Raw genomic sequence first — 12171 nt, forward strand, 5'->3', positions numbered from 1 at the left:
AGATCGAGACCATCCTGGCCAACATGGTGAAACCCCGTCTCTACTAAAAATACAAAAATTAGCTGGGCGTGGTGGTGCACACCTATAGTCCCAGCTACTCGGGAGGCTGAGGCAGGAGAATTGCTTGAACCCAGGAGGTCGAGATTGCAGTGAGCCGAGATCATGCCACTGTACTTTAGCCTGTGACAGGGCAAGGCTCCATCTCAAAAAGAAAAAAAGAAAAAAAAGAAAAACAAATTGCCAATAGTTTTCCAAAGTGTCTTTACCATGTTGAGTGGTTTTTTTCTTAGCACCCTTTTAGTGTTTCTCTTTGTCTCCCTTCTTCCCTTAAAAAGTCCCTGTCCAGGCTGGGTGCAGTGGCTCGTGCCTGTAATCCCAGCAGTTTGGGAGGCTGACCGAGGCAGGCAGTTCACAAGGTCAGGAGTTCAAGACCAACCTGACCAACCCATATGGTGAAGCCTTGTCTCTACTAAAAATACAAAAATTAGCTGGGCATGGTGGGGCGTGCCTGTAATCCCAGCTACTTGGGAAGCTGAGACAGGAGAATTGTTTGAACCCGGGAGATGGAGGTTGCAGTGAGCCGAGATTGCGCCACTGCACTCCAGCCTGGGCCACAGAGCAAGACTCCATCTCAAAAAAAAAGAAAGTCCCTATCCCTCACAACGTGTGTCAGTCTTTAACCAAAAACAAGGTCAGAGTCTGCATGTTGAGGAAGAAGAGCAGGTCTAAGGGAGGAGGCTGGAGAAACCCACAGGACTGGGAAGAGAGTGGGGCACAGGGCTGCCTGAGAAAGATCCTTTCAGAAGGATTTGGGAACCTCTTGTTTGTTATTCTTCCTGTGACAACAGTGATGCCAGTAACTTCAAGTTGCTTGAGGCGAAACACTTCTGCGCAATTAAGTTTGATCCTCACAATAATTCTGTAAAGTGCATGCGCTGTCACTATCCCCATTTTATAGATGCCGCAATTCAAAAAGTGTGTGTGAGGTACCCAGGGTCAGCCACTAGAGAGGAACAGAACTGCGACAGGACCTTATGCTTCCTGACCTTCGCCCCAGGGCTTTATCTGCTAAGAATGGTAATAGTCACCACGTATTGATTGCTGGAATTGAGCTTGGGCCTTCTTTGCATGTAACCGGTGGCGAGGCATCTGCCACAGTCTCCACGGTTCAGGTGAGTCATTGAGGTGACTTACCCAGGGTTGCATAGCCAGGAGCTGGCCGGACGGGAATGGACCTAGAGTCCCTGATTGCAGGTCCTGTGCTCATTGCCCTTCTCCACACAGGAGAAACAAATGTTCCTTTTGTAACCACAGAGAGGAAAGAAGGTGGCAAGCCTTTCTCCTTAGGCAGGTGCTTGCTGGACTTAAGCTGGTGGGCTGAGGGTGTGAGTGTGAAGGAGAAAAGCCGCGTTAAAGAGCATAGGCACAGTTGTGGAAATGAGTTGTCTAAGACTGTTTAAGTAGGAGAGGGGATCTCCGGGCTGACACAGTGCCAAGGGGAACATCAAAGTGATTCACAACCTCCCCAAGCAAAACCAGGCCAGGGCGAAGCTGCTCGGGGGCTTGTGCCCGCCACTCTTCCCACCCACGGCGCTCCTGTGGTTCACCTGTGTGAGTTTCACGAGTTTTGACAACATGTACAGTAGTACAGCCACTGCCATATTCAAGGTGCACAGCAAGGGAATCGTCCATTAAGACACAGTAAACCGGCCGGGCACGGTGGCTCAAGCCTATAATCCCAGCACTTTGGGAGGCTGAGGCGGGCGAATCATGAGGTCAGGAGATCAAGACTATCCTGGCTAACATGGTGAAACCCCCGTCTCTACTGAAAAAACAAAAAAATTAGCCGGGCATGGTGGCGGGCACCTATAGTCCCAGCTACTTGGGAGGCTGAGTCAGGAGAATGGTGTGAACCCGGGAGGCGGAGCTTGCAGTGAGCAGAGATCACGCCACTGCACTCCAGCGTGGGCAACAGAGTAAAACTTCATCTCAAAAAAAAAAAAAAAACCACACACACAGTAAACCCGCCTGGTTCACCCATTGAAAAGCCCACCTGTGGTCAGACCCTATCCTAGCCCCGAAAAGCAAAAATGAAAACAATGCGAAAGAGAAGAAAAATCTACTTGGTATTTTTCAGTTCAGTTCCATAAACCATCTATCCTCTCTCCACCCCCATGTTTAATCCACCATCTGGTCCTGTTGGATTTTGCCGCTGCAGTTCTCTTAAATCATGGTATTCCTTCCCACCCACCACCATCCATACCCTGGTCCCAGATGCTTCGTCTCATGCCTAAGCCATGCAACGGGCTCCTGACTCATCCTCCATGTTTTTGCTTGCCTTCTATCCAACGTGGTCACCACACTGCAGCCAGAAGGATCTTCTGGGCCCTGGTGTGGTGGCTCACGCCTGTAATCCCAGCACTTTGGGAGGCCAAGTGGGGTGGATCACCTGAGGTCAGAAGTTCAAGAACAGCCTGGCCAACGTGGTGAAATGCCATCTCTACAAAAATACAAAAAAATTAGCCAAGCATGATGGCGGGTGCCTGTAGTCCCAGCTACTCGGGAGGCTGAGGCAGGAGAATCTCTTGAACCCGGGAGGCAGAGGTTGTAGTGAGCCAGGATTGCGCCACTGCACTCCGGCCTGGGCGACAGAGTGAGACTTTGTTTTGTCTCAAAAACAACAGAAAAATTCCTAAGTCTGGGCCGGGCATGGTGTCTCACACCTGTGATCCCAGCACTTTGGGAGGCCAAGGTAGGAGGATCACTTGAGGATAGGAGTTTGAGACCAGCCGTGGCAGCATAGGGCAACCCCCATCTCTACAAAAGATTTAAAAATTAGCAGGGTATGGTGGCGCATGCCTGTAGTCCCAACTGCTGAGAAGGCTGAGGCAGGAGGATCGCTTGAGCCTGGAAGGTTAAGGCTGCAGTGAGCCATGCTTGTGCCACTGCATTCCAGCCTGGGTGACAGAGCGAAAAAAAGAAAAGCCAAGTCTGGTCACGCCAGTACCCCTCTCTGATTAAAACCCTTCAGTGGCACCCCACTGTCCACATGGTGGCCAGTCTTTAACCAGACCCACCCGACCTTCATCCTGGTTCCTCTCACCCTGGCCTGCCTCCAGGCCCCTCCTTCCCACCATGAGAACCATCTGGAATGAGTGTTCCCCCCGCACCTCCCACACCAGGCCCAGCATGACTCTGGCCGTCTAAGGTCTCAGGTGAGCCTTTGCTGCCTGCTACACCACGTCCCACCGGCTGTGCTCTCACAACACTGTGTGGCACCATCTCCTACCTGCATAGTTCTTGTCACCAGTTTATAGACATTTATGTGTTGATATGATTAGTGTCTGTTTCCTTCACTGGACTTCCCAGATGTGCCAGGACCACATCCATTTTTGTTCATTGCCATATTTCACAGTCAGTAATTGAATATTGTTCATGTTTGCCCTATTGGCAAGGTAGCCCGGCAAACAAGATTTTATCAAGAATTTGTTTATATCTTGAGATAGATCATACTGGCCCCCAATTTTTAAAGTTTTGATTTTCATGTATAGATTTAGTGTGCCTGTTATATTAATAAAATACTCTTTCAGTGGAATGTTGTCTTTTGCCCTTAGAGTGGTCTTTTCATTTGTCTCACTTGGGATCTGAATCTCCAAAATTGCATAGGCTGAAAAATCTTAGAAATGATAACAACTATCAGTGTATATTTTCTGTTTCATTGTGTGCTTATAGCATTGCACATTGATGATGCTCAATATATTTGTATATTTGTTTATTATTTTCATTTGAAAAACATGTAACCACAGTATATAGTTTGGGGAGGAAAGGGAAAAAATTGTCTATAACCTTGCTGTTCAACCTCTGTTATAATTTTAGTATATATTCTTTGGTATTTTTATATGCATTATTATTTTTTATTTTTATTTTTTATTTTTGAGATGGAGTCTCGCTCTGTCACCCAGGCTGGAGTGCAGTGGCATGATCTTGGCTCACTGCAACCCCTGCCTCCCAAGTTCAAGCAATTCTTCTGCCTCAGCCTCCCGAGTGGCTGGGATTACAAGCATCTGCCACCAGGCCCAGCTAATTTTTGTAGTTTTAGTAAAGATGGGGTTTCACATATTGGCCAGGCTGGTCTCGAACTCCTGACCTCAAGTGATTCAACCACCTCGGCCTCCCAAAGTTCTGAGATTACAGGCGTGAGCCGTTGCACCCAGCCTTTTATATGCATTTTCAACATTGCCATAATCACAGTGTACATAAAATTGTGTGTCCTGATTTTTCCCTTTAAATAACGTTATTGATGGGTCAGATTATTATATTGTATATGGTGTGGTATTTATTCAGTTCAACTCAAGCGTTTATATGCTTGATACCATTCAAAGAAAATATACAGTGCCTTGGCTGTCCAATAATAGAATACCATAATTACGAAGCTTGCAGTGACATTTTTACTTCATGGATGTATCTTGTGGCATCTCCTTTCCCTCTCAGAAGCAGAAACAGTGGCGTGGGGGAAGGGCTGCTCCTTCTGGGGTCAGGGGAGGCCTCTCTTACATTTGACATTTGAGCAGGCACCTGAATGCAGGGAGGAGGGAGCCGTGCAGCTGTGGGGGAAGATTCTTCCTGCAGAGGGATCCTCAGGTACAAAAGCCCTGAGGTGAGAATGTGCCTGGTCTTCCCAAGGGATTGCAAGGGGACAGTGACACCAGGGCATCATGAGGGAGGGGAGAGGAGCTGAGGCCAGTGAGCTGCAGGGAGGCCTGAAGGGTCTTCCTGACCCTGGTGGGGCCTCTAACTTTTCCTCCTAGTGAGATGGGATAGTGGCATCGTGATAGGATTGCCTCATTCTCCCAGCTTCTGTGTTCCTCTCTGGGGCCCATCAGTTCCTGCCTTGGTCACCCTCCAGATAAGTGACCTCTCGCCAGGCCTGTAAACTCTACCAGACCCATGCATGATAACATACTGTGTTCACTGCGTATGCATAAATGTGGAGGTGGGTCGTTGGCCACACCCAGTGGTATCACAGACTCAGATTTGGTTATTGCTGTTCCAGGAAACTGGGCACATTCCACATATTTGAAAAACCATGCAACTAAATTTCTCATTTCTTAATCTTTTGCTCATTTGAGGCAATTGTTCCTTGCTGAAAATAATGATCAAATATGTTTTTCCAATTGCATAAAACAATGTAACCTAGTAAGGATTACTATTAGTCTGTAGTTATTAAGCATGCTTCAACTCCTGACAGTTCTAGAAACCAGGTTTTTTTGTTGTTTTTGGTTGGGGGTGGTTATCCTAATTATAATCTTCCTTGAATTGCTTTATGGTTAGGTCCGTCACATGCCAAAGTTAGATCCCATTAGCAGGCTTAAAACATTTATTTCTGAAAGAACAAACTGTTACAGGTTGCTGAGTATAATTGATTTCTTTTGTTTCCTTTCTGCTACAGGAGGAGACATCACAGCTTTCCCAGATCGGGAGGAAAAATATGGAATGTGTTTTACCGCTGACTGAACACAACCAAATGAACTGTCCTGACAGTAGTTTGCAAACCAGCAGCTAGCAGTTTGTCCAGCCTCTAACATTGTCCAGCACTTTCCAGAGCAAACTCACTGTTTACAAGAACTCTTGGCCTTACGAAGTTTATAACCTCAAGCTTTGTTTATTTAAAATATTCCTGCAAAAGAAAAGTACCTGGCACCCACTTTCCAAAATGGCCATGGATGAGTATTTGTGGATGGTCATTTTGGGTTTCATCATAGCTTTCATCTTGGCCTTTTCTGTTGGTGCAAACGACGTTGCCAACTCCTTTGGTACGGCCGTGGGCTCTGGTGTGGTGACCTTGAGGCAGGCGTGCATTTTAGCTTCAATATTTGAAACCACCGGCTCCGTATTACTAGGAGCCAAAGTAGGAGAAACCATTCGCAAAGGTATCATTGACGTGAACCTGTACAACGAGACGGTGGAGACGCTCATGGCTGGGGAAGTTAGTGCCATGGTTGGTGAGTAGCCTCTTCTCTACGCCGATGGGACATCCGCCCACTGACCCGCTTCCCTACAGTACTTTGCCCATATCCATAAATGTGATTTTTGCTTTGGCTTTTCAAAAACTGGTTGGATGTTTCATATTTACTTTCTTATTTTTGCTTTCTGCATATTAATTTATTATTTTTAAAGTGTTTAAATATCAGGCAACCATTTATTTTCTCAAGTTTTGAGCAAATTTGGTTGCTAAAATAGATTTCAGCTAAGTGAATAATTTTCAGAAAGAACAGAAAAAGATCTTTGTAGAACAGCGCTTTATTATTTTAGAGTTCTTTGAAAGTTGTCTAAGTTTCCAGGAAGGTTGATTTAGATTTTTTTCTTAAGGTTTTTCATCAATTAGGAGGCAATGTTTTGAAAACTTGGATGTCAAAAATAATATTTATTAGTCTAACTTTTATATTCACAGTTTAAGTTCTAAAGAAGTTACCAAATAAATCTTAAGTGCGTGTGTTTCAAGAAATTCTGGTCTCTTACATTATTTGTCATCCTTTTGTCGACTTTTGTTTTGATTTTCTGATTCTACCTCTGGGAGCTCCATTTGGTATGTTTGTTTTGTTTTCTGGCCAAAAAATAATGTACGTGTTGCCTGGTGATAGCATGACCTTTTATTGCAGTTTCAAGTTGTCTAGATGAAGTGTGGAGGTGTGTGAACTGTGTGAATAAGCAGAGTGGCTGGTTGGACAGAGTGATTTCCCCATGGCCTAGGCAGACACAGATCCCAGCCCTGTGGGTCCTCCCATCACCGCCCTCGCTACGACGGAAAAGAACCTTCCGGGCGGGCGTGTGTTAAGTGCAGCTGACAGGATTCTTTCTCTGCTTGCCTCTAGGTAGAGATGACGGCACAACAGACAGCTGATGTATACGGGTAATTTGGTTAGGGAGAAGAGGGTTAGAGAGGAATTCTGCCACCTTCTGCTTTCAACAGGACATATCCTCTTGTAGGAAGAGTCCTGCAGCAGGAGGTAAGATGCTGGTATACTGAGAATACAGCCACATTCCACGATTCCCGAGTTCTTTATTTTGTCACTTACATTTTATCTTTTTTTTTCTTTTTCTTTTTCTTTTTTTTTGAGACAGAGTCTTGCTCTGTGGCCTAGGCTAGAGTGCAATGGCATGATCTCCGCTCACTACAACCTCTGCCTCCCGGGTTCAAGCTATTTTTTCACCTCAGCCTCCGGAGTAGCTGAGACTACAGGCATGTGCCACCACACCTGGCTAATTTTTGTATTTTTAGTAGAGACAGGGTTTCACCATGTTGGCCAGGCTAGCGCTGAACTCCTGAACTCAAGCAATCTACCCACCTTCGCCTCCCAAAGTGCTAGGATTATAGGCATGAGCCACCACGCCTGGCCTGTCACTTGCATTTCTTAAACACCCAGAATTTAGAGATTATTGACCAAGTTTACAATGGCCCAATCTCATTTTGTTCCAAAGGCGTTTGATCAGAAGCAGCCTGGTGTACTAAGAAATTCCATATTTCCCAAGCACTGTAGGCCGGTAACACATGCCAAGGAGCTCCTACTTCTCAGCTTGACGCTTTGTGTTGTAAAGATGTCAGGTTCAACTTTGGGAGGCCCCCCAAGACGGGGGCCTCTTGATCCCAGGAGTTTGAGACCAGCCTGGGCAACATAGGGAGACCCTGTCTCTACAAAAAAAATTAAAAAATTAGCTGGGCGTGGTGGCACATGCCTATAGTCCTAGCTGTTTGGGAGGCTGAGGTGGGAGGATTGCTTGAGCCCAGGAGATTGAGGCTGCAGTGAGCTGTGATTGTGCCGCTGCACTCCAGCGTGGGCGACACAGTCAGACCCTGTCTCAAAAGAAAAAAAAAAAAAATCAGGTTCAAGATCACCTTTATTCCAGCAACTATAGTCATTATTGAATTTTACTTACCTTCACGGAACGTATGTATATCTCAGCATAGTCAGATATAATGGAAATTTACCTTAGAAAAATAACCATTATTTGTAAAATTCACCTTTTTAGTTGTGATAGAGATCTAAGATTTAATTCCATCAAGCGGAAATTAAGATTTTTCTAGTCAGGAAAATCTGACTAGATGTGTTGAAAGTATGGGACAAATCAAGAAAAACACTGACAAAATTAAATCTTTTTCTTTCTTTTTTTTTTTTTTTTGAGATGGAATCTCACTCTGTTGCCCAGGCTAGAACGCAATGGCGTGATCTCGGCTGACCTGCAACCTCCGCCTCCCTGGTTCAAGCGATTCTCCTGCCTCAGCCTCCTGAGTAGCTGGGATTACAGGCACCCACCATCACAACCAGCTAATTTTTATATTTTTGGTAGAGACGGGGTTTCACCATGTTGGTCAGGCTGGTCTCGAACTCCTAATCTCGTGATCTTCCCACCTCAGCCTCCCAGGGTGCTGGGATTACAGGCGTGAGCCACCATGCCTGGCCACAAAGTTAAATCTTAACTAAGTTTTTTTCCTTTTGATGAATAAACCTTAGAGGCATGGTGCTGCTTATTAAAGAAATTTGTTAGGGAGGCCACGCTGAAGACCTCCGTGTGACTGGAGGGTTCATGAACAGGGCCTCATCTGCTGACTCTTCCTGCGGACAGGATAACTTTTTTCACTTCTCCGTTCCCCACCCCTGCCGTTTGGCTCTTTACTGAAAGAATGAAGGATACTTACCTCAACTAGAATTTGGGTTTACCAAAGCAATTTGGGGTTTTGCTTGAATAACTTGATTTTGTTTGCTTTGGTTTTTAAACTTTTTTTTTTTTGTTATGTGGTTAAATGAATCTCAAAGCTTATTTTGTTGGGAATTTGTGTGAGTTACCTAGATTTGTAAAATTGGGGTCTTTGCCCTGGGAGCTATAAATTTAAGGTGGTGGTGTAATTACCATTGGCCAAAACCACAGCTGATTCTGTCCAGATGCCTGAATTCTCCAGTCTTCTGCTTCTAAATCCAACAGTCCTTTTTTCTTCTCCCTCTCTCCCCCTGTCCTTAATTCTATTCTGTTTGATTCTTTTGTTTTCTCCTTTAGTCACTTCTCCCCAAGCCCCTGAGCATCTGTGCTTCCTGACAGAGTTGTGTTAAGAGTTAAGGTGGTTGGGTAGAAATTATTGCTGCCAGCAAAACGTCCTGAACAAGTCATCATGTGGGACTAGCTCAGCCCTAAAGCAGTAGTCTGTCCATTTTGTAGGAAACCAGCAATGGTTCCAAAAGTCTGAGAATTCAAAACTCTGCATCTTTTTGTGGAAAGACCCACACTAGCACAAACGAGCCAGCTCCTCGAACCCCTTAAGAAGCACACAGCCCTCTTCCAGCTCCCTCTGCCCAGCCACACTCTGCCACCTCACACCTGCCCGGCAACCTCCCTGGAGCCTGAGCCTTTGCTCTGCCGTTTCTTTCCTCTGCACGGGAATGGTGGCCTCTGAGATGCCCATCTCCCCACTTTCCCTAGGTTGTGTCTTGCACTCTTATCCCATGCTTCATCTCTTTCCTCTGTCAGATGCCATTATCTTACATTAAAGTATCTTTTCCCCTCTGTTCTTCCTGACACTAACGTGATCCCATTTATCTTCAGACATCCCTGAGGCTAAAGTGCTATCACCTACTCCCAGGCCCTCTTGCAGGTATTTCCTGGCCCCGCCAGGCCCTCCCTCAGCTGCCCCCTCTCTCCTCCCCTCCCTGCTAGCCTCACAGGTGGTCCCATTACTCCCTACCTTTCTTTACAAACTCTCCTGCTCCAGGATATATTTTGTAAAGTCAGCCACAGAAAATAGAACAGCTTTCAGGAAGGACAAATCTTATGGTCTGAATTCAACTGGGTAGGTTGATATCATTGTTTCACATCATGAGATTATTTCAATTGTAAGAATATAGGCCAGGCGCGGTGGCTTACACCTGTAATGCCAGCACTTTGGGAGGCCAAGGTGGGTGGATCACGAGGTCCGGAGATCCAGACCATCTTGGCTAACACGGTGAAACCCCATCTCTACTAGCTGGGCATGGTGGCGGGTGCCTGTAGTCCCAGCTACTCGGGAGGCTGAGGCAGGAGAATGGCGTGAACCCAGGAGGCAGAGCTTGCAGTGAGCCAAGATTGCACCACTGCACTCCAGCCTGGGTGACAGAGTGGGACTCCGAATCAAAGAAAAAAAAAAAAAGAATATAAACCGTATCATGTATTTTCTAAGCTATGAATCTGTGCTATGAAACATGCTCCAAACCCTGGCTCTCTTTTTAAAACCACTAGTCCCCGAGGAGCCCAGGGCTCAGATGTGGAGGCTTAAGGACGTGTCTGCGGGTAGGCCTGGCGCTGCCATGGAGCCTAATATGGGTTTGGCAGCACCAGGCTAGCCCCTTCTCCTCCCAAAGCACGCCTTAGGGATTGACACAGGGTCACAGCCAGCCTCAGCTCAAAGGTCAGCACGCCTAGCACTCATGGGAGCAGCTGTGTGTGTTGCTTCATAAACTGGGTCCTGCACAGCCATAAATGATCCTTCTGCAACTCAGATGCCTTTGAAGGAAATACCAGGGGTTCCCTGAAAAGTGCTGCTGCTGCCAGGCAACCAGGTTTCCAGAATTAACATTCGGGATTAATAACGTGCCCAGCTTATCAGCCAGGCCCTTTGTTCCCCTACAGTTCCATGGGAGCTTTTCAACAACTGCTTCTGAAAGTGATCTCTCCCAGTTGATGCTTTTAATACTCACTACAAAATCTGATCTGCTTATGAAAATATCTGAAGTGAACTGTAACCTAGAAAAACATTAAACCTAGAAAAGAGTTGGTGAAATTGAGGTAAAAGGACACAAAGCCAACACTAATGAGAACCTCTTAACAATGAGGAATCAGACATACAAATAAAAGGTCCAACATTCTGGGCAGGATCTGAGAGCAGATGCCCAAATTTGGGTTAAATATCATAGTTACTTCTCATACGAGAGGCACCATCAAAAAGCAGTGTGGGCTATGCAGAGCCTGTCATCCCAGCACTTTGGGAGGCCATGGCGGGAGAATGGCTTGAGCCCAGGAGTTCAAGACCAGCCAGGGCAACATAGCAAGACCCCTGTCTCTGCAAACAATTTTAAAAATTAGCTGAGTGTGGCAGCTCATGCCTGTAATCCCAGGGCTTTGGGAGGCTGAAGCAAGAGGATTGCTTAAGGCCAGGAGTTCAAAACCAGCCTGGGTAACATAGCAAGATCCTGTCTCTGCAAAAAAATTTAAAAATTAACCAGGTGTGGTGGTGCACACTTGTAATCTCAGCTACTTGGGAGGTTGAGACAGTAGGATCATTTGAGTCCAGGAGTTTAAGGCTGCAGTGAGCCATGATTGTGCCACTGTACTCCAGCCTGGGCAAGAGTGAGACCCTGTCTCTACAAAAGAAAAAAAGAAAAGAAAAAAGCAACATGGTATTATACTCTCTTTTATAGATAATATAACCTAGCCAATATCTAGTCCTTTTCATTATATGACTGACTGTAAGGCATAACTACAACAAAATCTTTTCCCAATATATTGCCTTTCTTGTCTTTCTGTGTTCATTTGAGACTTTAATCTCTTGCTTGGTTTTGGCCAAACTTCACCCCAGAACTAGTTCATCCACAGCACCCTCACTGAAAAATGACAAGGGCAGCCAGTGTGTAGCACCAGGAGACGTGCCTTTAAATGCATAATCTGGCCGGACATGATGCCTTACGCCTGTAATCCCAGCACTTTGGGAGGCCAAGGTGGGTAGATTACTTGAGGTTAGGAGTTCGAGACCAGTCTGGCTAACATAGTGAAACCCCATCTTTACTAAAAATACAAAAATTAGCCAGATAGGCTTGCTTGAACCCAGGAGACAGAGGTTGCTGTGAGCTGAGATCAGGCCACTGCACTCCAGCCTGGGCAACAGAGCAGGACTGGCTTCAAAAAATAAGTAAATAAATAAATAACCAACATCCCTGTCCCCTCTGTGTTGAGGAAGGGAGAAGCATTCCTTTAACTGAGGTTAATTGATTGATTTTTGTCCAGGCTGTAGCACTTTGTAAAGAAACAATTCACAGAAAATTAAACTCTGAAAGATGTTGTTATTGAGAACATTTCGATTTCTTCCCTTGGTGTCTGCACCCTTGTACTCTGTATCTGATGGGTTTTTGTCCTTCAATCTGTAGGTTCCGC

General features: G+C 45.8%; 1 protein-coding gene across 1 annotated transcript in view; it reads left to right on the plus strand.

Annotated features, from left to right (window-relative positions):
* Positions 1 to 12171, plus strand: part of SLC20A2 (solute carrier family 20 (phosphate transporter), member 2) — a 127527-nt gene that overhangs the window by 31476 nt on the left and 83880 nt on the right. Inside the window, exons 2-3 of the mRNA XM_012001058.1 lie at positions 5450 to 6006; positions 6971 to 7007. Of these exons, the coding sequence (XP_011856448.1) occupies positions 5714 to 6006; positions 6971 to 7007 (330 nt within the window). The 5' untranslated portion in view covers positions 5450 to 5713. The remainder of the gene's footprint in view (positions 1 to 5449; positions 6007 to 6970; positions 7008 to 12171) is intronic.

This window comes from Mandrillus leucophaeus, unplaced genomic scaffold, assembly GCF_000951045.1.
Source record: "Mandrillus leucophaeus isolate KB7577 unplaced genomic scaffold, Mleu.le_1.0 Scaffold649, whole genome shotgun sequence".
NCBI classification, from domain to species: domain Eukaryota; kingdom Metazoa; phylum Chordata; class Mammalia; order Primates; family Cercopithecidae; genus Mandrillus; species Mandrillus leucophaeus.